This window comes from Oncorhynchus mykiss, chromosome 15, assembly GCF_013265735.2.
Source record: "Oncorhynchus mykiss isolate Arlee chromosome 15, USDA_OmykA_1.1, whole genome shotgun sequence".
Classification (NCBI taxonomy): Eukaryota; Metazoa; Chordata; class Actinopteri; order Salmoniformes; family Salmonidae; genus Oncorhynchus; species Oncorhynchus mykiss.
Genome location: NC_048579.1, coordinates 49,596,623 through 49,616,386, shown reverse-complemented (window position 1 = coordinate 49,616,386; position 19,764 = coordinate 49,596,623). Strand labels below are relative to the sequence as shown.

The following is a 19,764-nucleotide window of genomic DNA, read 5'->3' as shown; positions in this document are numbered from 1 at the left end:
CTGAAAGAACCTACGAAAACTCACAAACATTGACGCACTTCAAACGTATAGAGCAGAGTACAGTTCTGAATCTACACTTCGCATAGGCCTATCTAATTGAGGTTTTCAGTTCAAAGAAGAGTAGCTAATGAGCTTGATTTACTGTATGATGTGATGAATATTGAAAGACTAGAAGCAAAGGAATAAGATATAAAAGAGCACCTGTCATTAATTCATGATTAGTGATCTCAGCACCCACGCTCACTGAATAAGCATAGTCTGTGAAAAATAAAATAATGATACATTTATTATAAGAATAGCAGTTGTATATGGTGATGGAATAGGCATTTTACATGATAATAGTTTTTAAATGAAACAATAAAGCTATGAGTAGTCTACCATAACGGAAGCAAAATGAATGCCATAGCAACAACATGTCGCTGCAAAATGTTCAATCCAGAGATACAGGAACAAACAAAAACTGATTTAAAACAGCAAGATACACTACATGACCAAAAGTATGTGGACAACTGCTCATCGAACATCTCATTCCAAAATCAAGGGCATTAATATGGAGTTGGTCCATCCTTTGTTGTTATAACAACTTCCACTCTTCTGGGAAGGTGTTCCACGAGAACATTGCTGAGGGGAACATTGCTGCGGGGACTTGCTTCCATTCAGCCACCAGAGCATTAGTAAGGTCGGGCACTGTTGTTGGGCGATTAGGCCTGGCTCGCAGTTGGCGTTCCAATTCATCCCAAAGGTGTTCAATAGGGTTGAGGTCAGGGCTCTGTGCAGGGCTCTGTGTGAAGTTCTTCCACACCGATCTCGACAAACCATTTCTGCATGGACCTCGCTTCGTGCACGGGGACATTGTCATGCTGAAACAGGAAAGGGCCTTCCCCAAACTGTTGCCAAATAGTTGGAAGCACAGAATTGTCTAGAATGTCATTGTATGCTGTAGCATTAAGATTTCCCTTCACTGGAACAAAGGGACCTAGCCTGAACCATGAAAAACATCCTCAGACCATTATTCCTCCACCACCAAACTTTGCTCTTGGCAATATGCATTGTGGCAGGTAGCAATATGCATTCTGGCATCCGCCAAATCCAGATTCTTCCATCAAACTACCAGATGGTGAAGTGTGATTCATCACTCCAGAGAACAGGTTTCCACAGCTCCAATGGCGGCAAACTTTACACCACTCCAGCCAATGCTTGGAAATCTTAGGCTTGTGTGAGGCTGCTCAGCCATGGAAACCCATTTCATGAAGCTCCCGATGAACAGTTCTTGGAACTCAGTAGTGAGTGTTGTAACCAAGGACAGACAATTTTTACACGCTGCACGCTTCAGCACTCGACGGTCCCGTTCTGTGAGCTTGTGTGACCTACCACTTTGTAGCTTGAACGTTTTTGCTTCTAGACGTTCCACTTCACAATAACAGCACTTACAGATGACTGGGGCAGCTCTAGCAGGGCAGAGATTTGACAAACTGACCTGTTGGAACGGTGGCATCCTATGACGGTGCCACAATGAAAGTCACTGAGCTCTTCAGTACAGGCCATTTTACTGCCGATGTTTGTCTATGGAGATTGCATGGCTGTGTGCTCGGTTTTATACACCTGTCAGCAACTGGTGTGGCTGAAATAGCCAAATCAACTAATTTGAAAGGGTGTCCAAATACTTTTGTATATATAGTGTAAATGTGTAACAAAACTATACAAATCCTGTATGACGGTAAAAACGACCGGAGAAACACGCAATAATGCAGCAATATAATTGGCCAGCCGACGAATGAGGAAACGCACCCATATCGGCTTGCACATCACAACAAGAATCTGATCCGCACTGGAAGTAACATGGCTCCCGTGGCCAAGCTCCCAAGAGTTCCAGCGATGCTGTTGGTGATGTTTATTTTGCTCGTTCTCCCAGCCGTGGCATTTGACGGAGGGGACGCCGTCGCACTTCTGCTCGGGGTTACCACATCGGTGGTGGGTGTTTGTGCATGCAGCGGGTTGGGTCATTTTTGACTGACATAACAAGAGTCGTGTGCCTTATTTTGCTGAAATGTGTGAAGTTGACTGAACGAAGAAGACAAAAAATGAACTACAAAACCAGAAATGTGAGAACAGGAACTGGGAGCACTGTACCTGTCGGTTACTTCCAATCACTGAGAGATGGCACATTATGGACTATACGTAATAGACTATGTTTCGTTAATATGACACCAACATTTGATTTCGCTTGGACTTGAATTGAATATCTTGAGATACTGTACAAGAATAATGTATGTCCCTTCAAAGAGTGTGATGATCAACTGTCCTTTCTCAAAATATTGACATTGCCATGGCAGGTGAATTGCCATCTGACAACTGTTACAAGCACAGTAGCTAAAGTGTGTTCTGTCAGAAATGCTTTCACAGCTCTTATAGCACAACACTGTTATTAAGCCCTCGTGATAGAAAATAAATACCTTAATTATTTGTAAATTGCATCTTGGCTCATGGGTCCTTCATTTCACACATACATGTACATGACCAGTGTCCTTTACTATATTGCTCACTAAAGGGAATGTTTAGACTCTAATATTTAAACCATCAATGTGTTGGTGACAGTGACAGTGCAGACAATGTAAAGATTGAACACTGGTCTAGTATTGACTTTCTCCATACCAAACAACCTCCCCTTTGTGATAAGATATAGCTCAGGGGGGTCATGGAGAGATGCAGTGTGTGCAGGCTTTTGTTCCAGTCCAGCACAAACACTGCCGCCAATTCAAATAGTTAGACCACAGCCATTTGAAGCAAGTGTATTGGAGATGAGCTGGAACAAAAGCCTCGGCACACTGTAGCTCTCCATGACCAGTTAGTGACCCCTGAACTAGAACCCTGTTCTTTCAACAAACATCAATATTACATTAACAATGAAAGATGTACAATATTTTAGAGGTTGCCAGTCATTTGTTTCTGCTCCCAATGTTTCTCAGTATTCTTTCTTTGAAACACAATAGTCTGTAGCCTGTGGGTGTGGGGTATGACATCACTGTGTTCTACTGACATAGCCTGGAAATGAAACGCACTGAAATTAGAAGGGAGCTGATAATTGAATGCACACACACGCACGCACGCAGACACTGACAAACACATACATACACGCACACACGCGCGCGCGCACACACACACACACACACACACACACACACACACACACACGCACGCATACTGGCACTGACAAACACATACATACACGCACACACGCGCGCGCATACACACACACACACACACACACACAACACAACACAACACACACACAAACACGTACTGCATAAAGTGCTTGTTAATTATACATATGAGAAGTCAGTCTAGCCTGAGGTGAACCATCACCTAGTTTAACCTCTTCATTACCGTGACATATGAATTTATGACATGATACATGTAGCAACGTAATATAGCATTATTTAAAAATCACATTCTACATGTACTTGGATTTGATTGTTGTTACACTTGGCTTCTGAATTAGTGTTGGGTGTAGGTCTAGTGCATAGGGACATATAGCTGCCTATAGGCTTAGTCTAATTAATTAATTAATCTATATAGGTGGGCTATAAGCTAAACGCATATTATGCAGAAATGGGAATCTAATGCACTGGGTCTCAGAAAGAGTGATCAGGTCGCACTCTCTCCCAATGTACGCTATAATGACTGATGAAGGCAACGAGGGACTTGTGATGCTGCACCCATTGAGCAGATTGCCGTGAGACTATAGTGCCGCAACAAGAGACAAGACGCGTCTTGGATCACAAATCGGATCAGTGCGCATGCTCCGTCCGTTCCGTTTACTGTATATTCACTGTGGTAAAAGGGCAGGCAGGCAACAAACCAAGCTTCTTCTTTTTTTTTTTTTAGCAAAGTGGCTTCTACAATGTAAATAAGCTCCAAGGAAACCAAAAGGAATATCAACAGGTATGCTTTTAATTTACATCTTAGCAGTCCTTTCGATTTTTATTGGCCTAGTTACTGTGGCTTTGGATTCCAGTCAATTCATAGCGGGTACTTGGAAATTCTTCTGCCTAATGGACGTGCGGATTCGCTACACGGTAATGTTCAATCCAACAGTGAACGGTGAGAAATATATATTGTAGTCGAATGAATTCCAACAAAAATGCATGGGAACCGCTCGCATAGCGCTCACACAAAGGTTAGACAATGCTTAAAAGCGCATCTCCGCTATAAATGACAGCATTCGGAAAATACAGTCCGTCACGAATAGCCTTTGTTTGATATAATTTTTTTTATTTTTTATAAACGAATATGCCATGTTTTTGCATAGCTATCTAGTATTGAATTGTTTATTTCATTCGTGATTTATTTGCATCGAAATGCAGAATTGGATTTATCATCTCATTGTTATAAACATCAATAAACAATTCATAGGGTAACAAATATAATTTTGACTAGACGGTGTTTGTTAAAATTGTTGTGAGATTCGATAGTCTATCGCCTAAAATCAAAGCTGAGCTGGGAAATAGATAAAAGCCCAGGTCAATAAACCGCCTTAATCAGGTGAATAGCTTATTATAACGTTTACCGTGTAATTCCTGTCAACCGTTAATCAGACAAAAACATGGATGCTTTTAATTCTGTATGCAACATCCGTTAATTTTCAACAAAGCATGAAGGCACATGCTGAGTTTATTGTAAGCATCCCTTGGTCAGATCAATTCTGCAGGGTCTTTGGGTGTGATCAACAGCTTTCTTGCAGCATAATGTTAAACACGTTTTACGACATAATAAAATGACCAAACATCGAACGGAACCCTTTTGTTTACCCCCTTTCTTACCAGACATAAGATGATATGCATTCCCCTTTAATGGTGACTTAAAACGTTGTCGTAGCATAACATTACTTGTATTTTCTCTAATGTTCTGTCATTTCTAAAAGGGCGGCCCATAAAAGAAAGTCTATTATTGTAACCAGGATTAATGATTGTGTCTTATTAAGCTCATCTGTAGACGAACTATTCCAGCTAGGGCACTGCTCTGCACTGATTGCATACCATTATAAATGCAATGAGCAATTCGACTGAAAATGGAAAATAAATTACAAAGGGGAAATGGTAGTTTATCATACACCCAGATACAAGCTAAAGGGTGCGATGCAATGTAAAAACAGTATGAGTGAATCCTGATCAGTGGCTGGTATTTTTCAGGTATTTTTAGGTGTGATGAGACAAAAGAACAAAGGATGCCGTAGAAGAGAGGCTGCTTACAAGCCGGGAATCTGCTTCAAAACACAACAAATGGATCTATCACCTCCCCCTGCCGCCTCCAGATAATGATACTTGGCTGAAGCTACTACATCTTTATGATCCCTCCTCCATCTATGGCGAACTATAGCCATGCAGGGGACCACAACATCTTGCAGAATGTCTCTCCTCTCGCCACGTTTCTCAAACTGACATCCCTGGGTTTTATCATTGGAGTCGGCGTCGTTGGCAACCTCCTGATCTCCATCCTACTGGTCAAAGACAAAAGCCTGCACCGCGCACCATACTACTTCCTGCTGGACCTGTGCGCCTCGGACATCCTGCGCTCCGCCATCTGCTTCCCCTTCGTCTTCACCTCTGTCAAGAATGGTTCCACCTGGACGTACGGCACGCTTACATGCAAAGTGATAGCCTTCCTGGGGGTGCTGTCCTGCTTTCACACAGCGTTCATGCTCTTCTGTGTGAGTGTGACACGCTACCTGGCCATAGCCCACCATCGCTTCTACACCAAGAGGCTCACCTTCTGGACGTGTTTGGCAGTCATCTGCATGGTGTGGACGTTGTCGGTGGCCATGGCCTTCCCCCCGGTGCTGGACGTAGGGACGTACTCCTTCATAAGGGAGGAGGACCAGTGTACATTCCAGCACCGCTCGTTCAGAGCCAACGACTCCCTGGGCTTCATGCTGCTCCTCGCCCTGATCCTCCTGGCCACCCAGCTTGTCTACCTCAAGCTAATCTTCTTCGTCCACGACCGCCGGAAGATGAAACCAGTCCAATTCGTGCCTGCCGTCAGCCAGAACTGGACCTTCCATGGTCCCGGGGCCAGCGGCCAGGCAGCGGCTAACTGGCTGGCGGGGTTCGGCAGGGGCCCCACCCCGCCCACCCTGCTGGGCATCAGGCAGAACAGCAATGCAGCGGGCCGGCGACGCCTGCTGGTGCTGGACGAGTTTAAGACTGAGAAGAGGATAAGTAGGATGTTCTACATCATGACCTTCTTCTTCCTCACACTGTGGGGCCCCTACCTAGTGGCCTGCTATTGGAGGGTGTTTGCCAGGGGCCCCGCGGTCCCAGGGGGGTACCTGACCGCGGCGGTGTGGATGAGCTTCGCCCAGGCGGGAGTCAACCCCTTTATCTGCATCTTCTCCAACAGGGAGCTCCGGCGCTGCTTCAGCACCACTCTCCTTTACTGCAGAAAGTCCAGGTTACCTAGGGAACCCTACTGCGTTATATGAAGGCTTGGGTTGTTTTTTTCCCTTCCACTTCTCCACTGATTGATCTCAATTTGGGTTTGGTCCCATTGTACAGCTCTCTTTCTCTTCATCCTCCAGTTTCTCCTCCTCCTCCTCCTTCCCTCTCTTCTGAGGCAGAAGTTGGACTGTCAATCACTCCCTTGGTTCTGTGATTGAACATCAAACATGGAGGTTGAAGGGAATGAAATAAGCAGGCAGCTGAGAACCCCTCCTATGTTTATGTTCTAGTAAACAACTGCTGTGGAAGGTTATTTAGAAGCAGAGAAGACGAAGAAAAAGGAATCATTGGTGAAACTACAAAATCAAAGGACTGAGCCCTTGCTTTGGATATTTTGAAGATAATTATTTGAGGTAAAAGATTTTGGTGAAAAAAACCCACAGAAAACTAAGAAACGATTTCCTCTAAAGAGTCACTGGAATTGTTTTACATTTAAAAGTTGCACTAAAAAGAAGATGTAAAGATGCTTTTTTTGATCTACGGTTGCATTGCAAGATGCAAGGACAACTTGTTTCCCCCCCTAACTAAACAATGAATGCTTTACTTTGCAACAGACATCCCATTCGCTGTATGTAAAGCAAAACAATGTTCGGTGACTAACTGTTGGAATACACCTTCACAAGAGGATTAAATTGGTTTTAATGTAAGTGATATCTTTTTCATTTTGGGGGGCGGGGGGGGGGGGGGGGGGCGGGGGGGGGGGGGGGGGGGGGGTTAATGAAGGGAATAATGATGTGTGGTTTTGAAGTTGCAACTTAAATCTAGAAATTATTTCTTGTAGTTTTACGATCCATGTGTCCCTATTGTCTGGAATAGTTCTTTTTCTGAATCTGCTCACATTTGACAAAAAAAAAAAAAAAGCGTATTAAATGATGTTTGGACAAAAACTCGTTTTTTGAGAACAAACAAACCTTAAGAAAGACAGTGAAGAAATACTTAAATGTGTCACATCCATGTTACCTAAACACTGAAATATTGTTACAGTATTGCTGAAGCCACTCCAGGTGTTCTTGCCTTAATGGTTCTGATATTGTTCTGTTTTTCAGTTGTTTGGATTTTCTCATTCACTCCTGAGAAGTCCTTGACTCTATTCACATCAATGTCAAGTGCATGTTCATTTTAAAAAGCTGGTCCACACTCGTAAGCATCACGGGTCATACACTCAGCAGAGCAGCCCATTTTTTATTCTGCAAAGGTTTGCTATGTACACCCCACAGAGTGCTCAAAGCACAGGGAGTGTGTGTGTGTGTGTGCGTGGGCACATGTGTGTTTGTGTGTGAATCTTCAGACAGCTGTCACTTCAAGACCAGAGCCTTATTATGAAATCTTGCACAATTTGTAAAAAAGTGTTGAAGGAAAAAAAACATTTAAGGCACACCGTCTTGTTTATTTATACTTTCCCTACATTTGCTCTCTACTGATTGTTTTCAATAACTTACTTTTTCTCTTGTGGCCATTTTAATATTTATTCTGTATTCTTTTTTGTATATTATAGATAGATTGTGTGTAAGTATGTGAGTCTTTCATTTTGAAGTCCCGAATGTGAGTACAGTTTAAATTACGATTGCATTCGCTGAAAGTTAACTGTGTAATCTGTTGAAAATAAAATGTTACATTTTGCAAACTTGTTTTTTTCCTTTCACTGACAGAGATTTCATGTTCAATCTGGCCTTCATGTTTGACCAAGTCAAGAGATTGTTCACTGTTCAGAAATCCCAAACTAATCTGATGTCTTATAACACTCTTGTTTAGATGTTCTTGATTCCATCCGATAATCTATGTTGTATCAAAATAAATAAACTGTAAATCCTCTTCCCTAGTTACAGTTCCATAGTACTTCCCCCAATACAGTGGGTATCATAAGTATTCACCCCCCTTCATTTCTTCGCATTTTATTGTCACAAAGTGGGATTAAAATAGATTTAATTATATATTTCTTTGTAAATGATCTGTTTAATGTCAAAATGAAGAAAAAAAAGTGAAACATTAATATACATTAAATAAGTATTCACCCCCCTGTGTTACAAGTTTTAAACATATTACAAGCACCTTTACCAGCGATTAGAGCTGTGAGGCTTCTTGGGTTAGTCTCTAAGAGCATTGCACACCTGGATTGTGCAATATTTCCCCATTGTTCTTTTCAAAATGCTTCAAGCTAGCTTATAGGTTTTGGGGGACATGCAATTTTCAAGTCTCCCCATAGATTTTCAAGCAGGTTTAAGTCAAAACTGTAATTTAGCCACTCAGGAGCATTCACTGTCTTCTTGGTAAGCAACTCCAGTGTATTGTGAAATAACTACAACGTTGCAATTGAACGCTGTAGCTGTTTTAAAATCACCAATCGGGGGGCGGACTGGTATCAGAAATCGGCCCTGACATATCTAACACACTGGGAAAAAAAATCCTTCAGGCCCCCATTATTAGCCAGATAATTATTATTTTGTACAAAAACCCCAAGTTAGACAGGTCCATTGGGCTAACAAGGGACAAGCCCATCTGGCATTTGCCCAAAATACCAGATGGGCTTGGTGACCAGTCTGCCCCAGCCACCAATGGCCTCATGGTGGCATTCCTTCCTGTTTCCTTCCTGTGCTGCAGCTCAGTTCAGGCGGAAGACTGTATATTTTTGTATCTGGGTGGTTTAATACATCATCCACAGCATAATTATTAACTGGACCATGCTTAAAGAGATATCCAATGTCTGAGGGTGTCACGACTTCCGCCGAAGTCGGTCCCTCTCCTTGTTCGGGCGGTGTTCGGCGGTCGACGTCACCGACCTTTTAGCCATCGCTGATCCATTTTTCATTTTCCATTGGTTTTGTCTTGTCTTCCATCACACCTGGTTTCAATCCCATCAATTACATGTTGTGTATTTAACCCTCTGTTTCTCCTCATGTCTTTGTTGGTGACTGTTTGTTGTATGTTTTGTGCAAGTCATGTTCTGGTGTGCGCCGGGTTTTGTACCCTATCATACTATTTTTGTATATGTTGTTTTTCTGAGTTTTTTTGGAGCATTTATTAAACTGCTCCGTTTATACCAAGTTCATTCTCCTGCGCCTGACTTCCCTGCCACCAGCACGCACCCATTAAGAAGGGCCCTTACATACTGTATGTTGTATGTATGGGGGACAGAGGAAGGGGTAATCATGAAAAATGATGTCAATCCCTATTATTTCACACAGAATGAGTCCATCAAATGTATTACGTGATTTGTCGTGTCAAAATGTACCCCTGAACTAATCTAGGCTTGCCTGAACAAAGGGGGTGAATACTCACACAACACCTATATTTTAGTCAAACCATTTGAATACATTTCAAAAGATTGGTCAAATGTTCTTTTCAATTTGACGTTATGGAGCATATTTTGTGCAGATCAACGACAAAACGACCACAACGAAATCCATTTTCAATCCCACTTTGTAACGCATGATCAATGTGAAGAAATCCAAGACGGGTAAACTCTTACGATACCCACTGTACCTTGTGATCACGGTGGTGGCGTCAACGTTGACAGGTTGATCAAGGTGCACAACAAGAAGCCATGCCATTGCCAAATCTGCTTCTCTTGTGTCTAGATGTATTTATAGTGAATTGAGTTCTATGCTGTGTTTGTGTTGACGGCTTCCCATTCATTCACTGTGTCATCTTCTGCCTTTGTGGAACGTGTACTTAAGCATCTTCATTTCTATGCCAGTCTCAAAAAAAATAAACTGAATGACCTTAGCCCAGTTGGCTTGCGAACACAAAATATGATGCTGAAATCATGGAAAGCTTGCTTGTAAACAAGACAGGCAAATTGCGAAGGTGCAGTTGACCTGAAAACCTTTTTAAGGGCCTTTTTGCATAAGCAACTATTTCTGTTGGAGATGTCATTACTGCACCCCGAAAGGTCTCTGTCAGTTACTATATGGGTCTTGCAATCTATTTGTATTTGTCCGTTCTCTCTGGATACCATCATTACAGACCATTTTATGTTGATAATGGGAGGTTGTCAAGATTAGATCCTGGCCAGAAATGACATCGGCCCTAGTTTTGTATCTAACACTTTGTCTGTTTGCTTTCAGTAACAGCAGTCTTGATTTGTTTAGTGTTTAATGAAATGTTATGAGATTCTGACAGGGCTGAGAGGAGGGCTAAAATGAGGCAAACATAACCTTGTCTTGCATGGAGCTAGGATTGAAGTGGTTGCTCTGTGGCTGTGGAATGTTAACTGGGCCATTTTGCATGCATTTAGCTATGGGCCAGGGATGGCTGCAATGGTTATCACCTATCATGTGATGTTCATGTAGTACAATGCAGTTTGTGATCATGAAACCAATGGGATCCTTTCATCGCATTGTCATTTGGTCTCCTTGCATCTGTTTTCTCTTATCTGTAAAAGGACATTCATTGTCATTTACTAAACATCAACAAAATGTTGGTGGTTTCACAAGAAACTGAATACAAAAGAATACTTTGGCCCAGGTATTTACCTCCAGTATAAAATAATACAATCAAGCTTTCTTTTATCCATGTATCACTGTGAATTGATATGTTCTATGCCAACAATGTTTTTATATTGAATGATACTTTGGAAAGCATTTTTCATTCATAATTGATGGTGGAAATGAACTTATCTCAGATCTGAGAACTTCTCTTCTCTTCTCTTTTAAATGACAGTCATATTCTAATGAAGACTTACATCCTTTGTATGTCTCAGTGGTATTAAGTATCATTTTCATGGACTGCCAGTGGATGTGAAAACATAGTCTCACCCCCAAGATCCTCAGTTGATAATCTGACTGCTGCAGAATAAATACCTTTCTGTTGACTCTGACACATTTGCTTTTTGATGGGGAATAATTCATCTGAGGCAGCCTTTTTGCACACCGCCTCTTAATTAAAGCTTTGGTTAAAGGGTCTTTACCAACAAGCGCTCGGAAAAGGAAAACTGCCCAGAAATAGAGTGGACGACTCAGCCCTTGACAAGACAAGCTACTCGGCTCAGGAATGTGAAGGGAGGATACTCCTTTGCTCTTCATGAATCCACACATCACACACAAAGCCGTGTGTGGCTCTGCTAGAAGCTAGAGGTGCCATTGTGTTGTTCTTTGTGGCCTTTGTGTGTTACTGTACCCTTCCTAATGCATCACACATGCCATCCAAAGCAATAGGGAGTTAGGCCACTCCATTACCGGCCTGTTAGAACACGCTATAAAGCACGACAGGAGCCTCAAGGTCCCTGATTCCATCAGCCTCCTTTGTAAAACATCACATACATGTATGTCTAAGAGTTATCGATGTTTCCAGGGATAGAGCTGCTGCAATGTTGTTTCTACCAGGGTCAGGGATCCTGGGGGTTATAATTTTCCTTTATCAGGAAGCACCGTATAGCCTACTGTCCTGTATGACTAATGTGTAAACTGCTAATCAATACTGTAAGTGAAGGATAATGTGGGGATCATTGCATCCGACTGTGTGTAATGTGTGTGTTGTAAACACTCTGTGAAGGGGAAATAATGCATCGGTTTCACACCAGAGGCTTTGCCTGCCTTTCTAAAGATGAATGTAGGTTTAAAGTGTAAGTTCCCTTCTGCTCTCTATGTCCATTCATAACTCATTGTCATTTTTTAAAGCTACTATGTTATTAAACCAGCCGAGTTCAGCTGTTGTGATCTTATAACAAAACAGCTGGACTGATGCTGTTCAAATCCGTTTAGAGACAAGCTGGCCCTGAAAAGATGTGTGGTTGAAATATAAATGGAACATATTGTCTAATATGATGTATAATATGTATAGCGGGGTGGTTGATGGAAAGGGAAATATGGTAGATGGAGATGCTGGAATGAAAGTGAGCTATAAAATACAAGATGATGATTATCATTCCCTAGGGGCCGGCCTTGAAAATGTGTTGCTGTATTTATCGTCTAACACGCTGATATCTATTATGGAGGACTGAGGCTTTTGAATACAAATGATCAAGCAGATGTTTTTCCAATAGATTTGCATGTGGGTGTGATGGATAGAGAAGATATCTGTCTATAATGACCAACTAAACACTCTTTATTTTCCCCAGCCCGCCATGCCACCATGCCACCATGCCACCATGCCACCATGCCACCATGCTTCTGGCTTTAAAAAAAAGAATATCTCCGCTTTAAATATTAACTGATTAAAACGTGGATGATGCTTCAAAGGTTTCGCCTTGCATAATTGAACAGCATTTTTTTATCCAATGTAGGATTTAGAGGAGCACAAGAACAATTTTTCAGGAGATACATTACACCAGCTTGCAGGGGATTTAGTCTGGGCAGAATCACTCACTTCACACCTAGTAAAGGCAAAGGAGATTTCTGGGGTTGCTGTATTTTCTTGACAACACTTTGGCAGGAGGGCGACTTTATTTATTTATTTACCCACAGTATTTGTGTATCTGTCTATTTACTTGGGTTGTTATTTATTTACTTCCTGTGGTGATGTACAGACATGGACTTCAATGGTACCCTGGGGAGGGATGCCACTGTCAGGGTTTTCGCTGTCATGTATCAGCTGGGGGGTGAGCTATGGTGCTATGGGGCTATGGTGCTATGGTTCTATGGGGCTATGGAGACTGTGTATCAGTCTTGTCCTGTCCCAGCGGTCAAAACAGGTTGAAATGACATCACTACAACCATTTTTATCATGCCACCATTTCAACCAGTTTTGCCCCGTGTTGTGGTGTTTTACCTTACTTCATGACCCCACTGGCCATAGTGGATGGTCAGTGCAAACATACTGTGTATACTCAGGCACAGTCAAGGGTAGGCTAGCTTGGTAGATCAATTTGTGGTTCAGCTAATGTTGTGTTCCTTGTCGTAGGTAATGACATGTCCGCAAATGATAGAGGAGTTGGCAAAAATACAAACAGATTTGAGACTAGGCTAGGGGTATGCAGAATATCATAGACCCTGAAGACTGAGGTTGGGGAGTGGATATTGTTCAGAGAATGGTGGGCAAGCCCATGCTGACTTACCATGTTCTGATGTTACATGCTGACTACACCGGCCATTTTGTCCATCCACAGCAGATGCGATCAAGTTAAAATATCAAAACCGATGATTCATCTCTATTGATTTAGGGGCAGGTCGAAACACACATGAAACATTCATGGACATTTAACTAGCTAGCTGTTCCTAGCTATTGGGTTGTTACTTTATCTGTCATGCATATGGTCCTCTTTTTAGCTGGTTCTTTGTAGAATTTTCACCTGGAGTCCTACAAAATCTTGTGTTTTTCTACTCTGACTATTAATCCACTAATAAAAAGGGAAACCTAGTTAGTTTTTTGTTACTTATCTTCCATGATGTTCTCCTCGTTGGTCTTTCAAGCATCCACGTGGGCTTGTATCGTCCAGATATCTCATGTCTCAAATAGAACCAAGTTCTACTTTGGCGCTTGGCTACGCTGACGCTCGTTCACAAGTGCGAGCGGTGTGTGTGAAATTATTGAATAACATGTATGTGTAAACAAAAAAACAAAACAAAAAAACGCTTGCACAGGCAGCGTGGCCGATGAGGTTTGCATGTTAGAATGAGTGGAGAATGCTGGCATAGCTTGGTTTGGTATAATCCGCACAAGGATTACTTGCATCTTTCATGCTAGATTTAAGTCTCCCATGATACTCATCGTGTTGTCCAAATCCTGATGGGAAATCAATGGGTCTGATACAAAATATCCCCATCGCCATGATCGTTGTTATCGTAGTCGTCCCTGTCATCATCGTCATCATCTTCACTGCATGTGTTTCTGACTCAGATCCTAATCATAGCCTTTTCTTTTTTCAATAGATTACACATCCAGAGACCAGGGAGTGGTCTTTTTGTCTGTATAGATTATCATCTTAACTGTAACTGGGTTTACAGAGATGAATTTAGTCTAACACACAGTAGATGTGCTGGTGTGAAATGTGGAGAAATGTGGAAAATATCTAGTCAGCAGATGAAAAGGAATATTTAGGTCACATGAAAATTGAAAAGGGATCCCTGATTGTGGGTTATATAGTGAAAGAAAACCTAAAAACATATCAATTATTGCAGGAGATACATAACTACAGTTCAAGATCTACTGCAAACATTGTATCTAACTGTTTTGAAATATTTAGAGGTTTTCCCTACCCATGGAGTATTATTGACTTTGCAGAGGGCATGTGACATGCTAAAAGCAATGATATATGCATTACCGTGTCTATTTACAAAATGTAACCATTCATATTGCATAACAGGGGTTGTTTATCTATTCTAAGGATGAATGTAATGTATTATAATATTAAAGAGATAGTCCTGCATTTATGTATGTTTTCACATGTTAACCCAGTGAACGCAAATAATCGTTTTCTTTGCTTTGTGCAGGCGTACGTTTTGCATATCTTCCACAAAACACAGGCTTGTAGGCCTCCATAGGGTGGTAGCCTTATATGAGAAAGCAATTCTATCCAGTTCACATCACTGTCTTGATTTTAACATCTATGCTAATGTAATATGATGTTTTTTAGTAGCTACTACATTGTGGTGAAAATATGCATCCGTGTTTACGCAGGTTTTTGGTTCCTTATAATTCTGCATGTGTTGTTGTGAATAACTGGGCTTTGGAGGGTTTTTAAGCTAGTTTCTTCTTGTTCAGCACATTCTCTCTCTCTCTCTCTCTCTCTCTCTCTCTCTCTCTCTCTCTCTCTCTCTCTCTCGCTCTCTCTCTCTCTCTCTCTCTCTCTCTCTCCTTTTATTTTGGGAAGTATCTCATTTTCGTGAGTCAGGCCTGTCACACTCGGCTCAGGTCTAGGGCCCGGCTCTATAGCAGTGAGTTGAGTTTGTCTCCTCATCCTTATCTACTCATGAAATTAGCAAAGACCAGAACTGGGAGCTTTCCTGCTTCCTCTTCAACTGACACAAACATTAAACAATTACCACCATGTGACTTCATCATAATGCGTCATAATTATAGCACACAACCTTTGTCATGCTAGGTGATTAGTGGAGGGATACTTGCTAGCTTGCATTGAGAGGTGAATGGGAGAATGTGGTTGAGTTCCTTGGCGGGCACATCCTCATTAGAATGTTTGAGTGTGCATGGAAATGAAACCAATCTCCCTGGATATGGATAAGCTGTCAGGATCAAACGTCATGTGACTTGAACAACTGTGCTGATCATGTTAGATGATGTTTGGCGTGGAAGACAGCATTTGCAGGGCTTTCTTTCTTTGTCTTTCCCCCCCCCCATGCATATGCTGTACATATGTGTTGACAAATGAACACAAGCAATGGTGAAAATGTTCATGAAATTGAGATGAAATGACTCAAGTGAGCCAATATATACAGATGACAGCACACTGCATATTTGTCATCTATCTAATACAAAATACCAGCCATCCCAACTTGTCTTGTTGTCATTGTTGTTGACATTGAAGGATGACACCTGCATTAATTCATTGTCATGCCACTCACGTTTCTATCATGTTTTATTTGTACCAGAATATCAATCAATCAAATGTGTTTATGAAGCCCTTTCAACATCAGCACAAAGTGCTATACAGAAACCCAGCCCCAAACGCCAAACAGCAAGCAATGCAATATGTGAAACCCTTGCCTCTGTGCATGTTTTGTTCAGTCATAGCAATTACATTATTTGAAAATGTCGTCGCTTCTGTTATTAAAGTGTGTGGTTACTGAATGATTCATCTTTTTGGCTAATGAAAAAGATAACCTGCTGTAACGAATCAAACATTTTCTGCACTCTACTAAAACCTTAATGAGGATTTGTGTAATATTTGAGGAGGAATAATCATGCCCAAGGCTAATAAAGAGAGTTTTGTTCAAGCAGTGTGTTCATTATTCTGCTATATTCTGCTATTGTCCATTTGTGGAGCTACTGTTTCTGAATAGGGAGCTATAGCACAACTGAGCATTGGTTCTCTTTTCAAAGCTGTTGAATTGATATATGAGGTTTTGTGCAGTTCTGTACATCCTGGCACTTTTCATCATTAGGAGCACTTGAACAAATTGTGCACATCAGTCTTTGGCATTGGATTACGTGAGGGCAAAGCAATCATTAGGCCCAATGACTTTTCTTTTGGAGTTCGCACATTTGCCAAAATGACATGCATTACCAGCTTGCAAATGCTCTTCACTTTATTTAGGAAATGTTTGATTTTACGGGCTATAACGTAGTTATAGGAAGCCAAGACCTGCTTTACATTGTGTGCCTGATGCTGGATACGTATAGGCATTTCTTGAAAAATATGTGTTTTGGCTTTGGATATAATGGATACATGCTATACTATCATCACTGATGCACCACTGAATGATGAATAAGTACTGCACATCCTAAGCTAATTGGATGCATCCTATGCATTGGAAAATATAAATACTGGTGAACAAAATGTTTGTTTATGAGTATGAAGGAGAGGAGAAGAGTGATACAGTCAGTCCTGCTGTCTGTAACACAATTTCCCCGGAGCTAAACAGTAAGCACCAGGGCGAGCACCATGATGAGTCATCCTGCACATGACTCCTCTATGCATGCAGTACAAACCTCTGTCACGCCCTGACCTTACAGAGACATTTTATTTCTCTATTTGGTTAGGTCAGGGTGTGATTTGGGGTGGGCATTCTATGTTGTCTATTTCTTTGTTTTGGCCGAATATGGTTCCCAATCAGAGGCAGCTGTCCTTCGTTGTCTCTGATTGGGAATCATACTTAGGTAGCCTTTTTTCCACATGTGTTTGTGGGTAGTTATTTTCTGTTTAGTATCTGTTTACCTGACAGAACTGTTCGCTTTCGTTTTGTCACTTTGTTCGAGTGTTTCTTTGATTAATAAAATCATGAACACTTTCCACGCTGCGCTTTGGTCCACTCCTTCCGACGACAGGCGTTACAAACTCAGAGTTAGTTTCTGAATCAGTTGCGTCCCAAATGGCACCCTATTCCGTACATAGTGCAATACGTCTGACGAGAGCCCATGGTGAATATATGTAGGGAATATAGTGTCATATGGGACACAGTCTATTATTGTAGGTTACTGACAAATGCTTAAAACAATACAGATTATGTTACGACTATATAGGCCAAATACATCTTAGCCTATTGAAATGAAGTTCGGTGTGAGGTGAGTTATGGGTGTCATGATATACAATTCATTTTGATTCCAGAACATGATCCCTTTAAGACCTATTGCTCTCTTTTGGGATTGTGTCTTAGTTTTTCAGAAAATAAATTTTTTATTACATTTTGATTTCACCTTTATTTAACCAGGTAGGCAAGTTGACAACAAGTTCTCATTTACAATTGCGACCTGGCCAAGATAAAGCAAGATAAATCTAGCTGCAGATTATGCACACTGGTGTCGCGTGGTCTGCGAAAACTCAAAGCGCATCAAAATGAATCTCAGATTGTACTTTTGCATCTTAAATGCTGAAATGAGTAACCTGATAATTTGTCTCAGGTATCGCTTGAGTCAGTAGCTTTGTTCCAGGGCATCAGTGTGCTACGTATATACATATAGTTCTGGTCCAGGGCGTTATGTTAACCACTGTTGTTTTGTGCAGCTAGTACACACTAGCTAGCTAGTACATGCTACCTAGCTAGTGCATCTAATTCTAAATGTAATTTGACCACCCGGGCTGTTGGTGGGGTTAATGCACCATCCTCTCTGGCACAGTTCAACATCCTGTCTCATCTGGGATGTCTCACAGTGTCTGTGGCTTGAAAATGTATCTGCTGGAGCCAGACTCTATTGTTTTTTCCATCCTTTTTCACCACTGTAGGCTATGAATTCACAAAGCTACTTGCACAGTGCTTATATGGTGGTGCCTCAATATAGCTTACGGTGGACTTGTTTTTTATTAACACAATCATGAATGTTATGTCCATAGAATTTAAGCTTTGTATACTTGTTTTTCCCCCATTGTTTTTGCACGGTAGTGTTTAAATTATTCCAATGGAATTTATCATAAAATCTTTATTATCATCATTTCAGACTGATTCATGATTTAGTATGTACTGTATACACATAACAATGTAATGTTACACAATGTAAATGTTTGTGTGAGTCTTCCGCCTCTTCCTTTGCAGCTCAGTGGAGGCCCATGGTGTTCAAGCCTCCAACTTTTCTTTTATAACAGTGGATGTTTGTATCATGGCCATACCGAGCAAACAAGATAGGGCCCAGTCCACACGATATCCACTGTTTCATGTATGGATATATAAACTGAATTAAAGAAAATGAAAGACTTGGAAATGACATAACAACAATTCTGAAGGTAGGTACTTGAAATACTGACAGTATATTCAAAGTGCTGTGTTGATATACCAAGTAGCAAAAAGAGTGAAGCTCAGTTTCATTATCAGCTGAAATAAAATAAAGATGGGGAATTTGGAGAAAGCATTTCCTTCCTCCTTCTCTAAACCAATTTCAAACCTTAGGCCGCAACCCTAGAAGAAGAAGCAAAACATAAAAAAAACAGATATGTTGTTGCGTTACTGTGGAAAGAAGCGGTTCATTAGCCTCCAGCCTCTGAGATTAGTTGTGCAGAACAGTAAGAGGAGTCAGCCACATGTGGGCCAGTGAGACCTCCTCAGGATCCAGTGTTGTTCAAAAAACACAGGCTGAGTCCTAAATGGCAACCTATTCCCCACAGAGTGCATTATTTTTGACCAGGGCCCATAGGGCTTTAGTCAAAAGTAGTGCGCTATATACACTCTTATAAGTAAAGGTGCCCTGAAAATAATTTTGGGTTGCCACACCGGCGGAACCTTTCCAGTTGAAAAAGGTTCCTTGAGGAACCCCTCTGAAAAGAGTTTTCAAAGAACCCCTGTGTAAAGGTTTCGAACCGGAACCTTGTTGTGATGGGAGGGATTCAATTTTGAACCTTTTTAATAATATATTGTAGAGGTGGCAGCCTATCAGATTGGAGGCATGGCTTATTGGAGGCGTGGCTTTCTGATAGCTATTTTTGGTCACCCTTTCACGTAAATGTCATTGCTGTTTGTCATGTTTAGTTGTGTCTTGAACATTTATGCCTATTACCTATTCTACTATAGTATTAATAATATTAACATAGCTGATAGCTGAATACATACTGTAGTAAAGTGATAACTAGTGATGATGAAATTAAGCTTCCTGAAGCTTTGAGTATTTCCAGCCAATTGTGTCTATAAAATAGGTTAATTATGCTAGGCATTGATCAACACACAGTGTACACTAATGGTACTTCTGGTCGAAGCTTCGGACGTCACTGATACAAGCATCGGCATACTGCTAT

The 19,764-nt window shown here is 41.3% G+C and overlaps 2 protein-coding genes across 4 annotated transcripts; both read left to right on the top strand.

Annotated features, from left to right (window-relative positions):
• The first annotated feature begins 1,824 nt into the window (after positions 1-1,824).
• Positions 1,825-2,451, top strand: LOC118938922 (small integral membrane protein 30-like). Its single transcript, XM_036945588.1, has one exon. It carries the CDS (start codon positions 1,840-1,842, stop codon positions 2,008-2,010), a length of 171 nt encoding a protein of 56 aa, XP_036801483.1. The 5' UTR covers positions 1,825-1,839; the 3' UTR covers positions 2,011-2,451.
• A 1,304-nt stretch (positions 2,452-3,755) lies between these two features.
• Positions 3,756-7,169, top strand: LOC110490232 (probable G protein-coupled receptor 85). Of its 3 annotated transcripts, none has more exons than XM_036944500.1 (2): positions 3,756-3,942; positions 5,190-7,169. In XM_036944500.1, the coding sequence occupies exon 2, from the start codon at positions 5,345-5,347 to the stop codon at positions 6,476-6,478; it is 1,134 nt and encodes a 377-aa protein (XP_036800395.1). In that variant the 5' UTR covers positions 3,756-3,942; positions 5,190-5,344; the 3' UTR covers positions 6,479-7,169. The 3 variants fall into 3 exon arrangements, with proteins under 3 accessions (XP_036800395.1, XP_036800396.1, XP_021419174.1); XM_036944501.1 differs by having other exon boundaries at positions 3,756-4,076; XM_021563499.2 differs by having other exon boundaries at positions 3,756-4,101.
• The last annotated feature ends 12,595 nt before the right edge of the window (positions 7,170-19,764 follow it).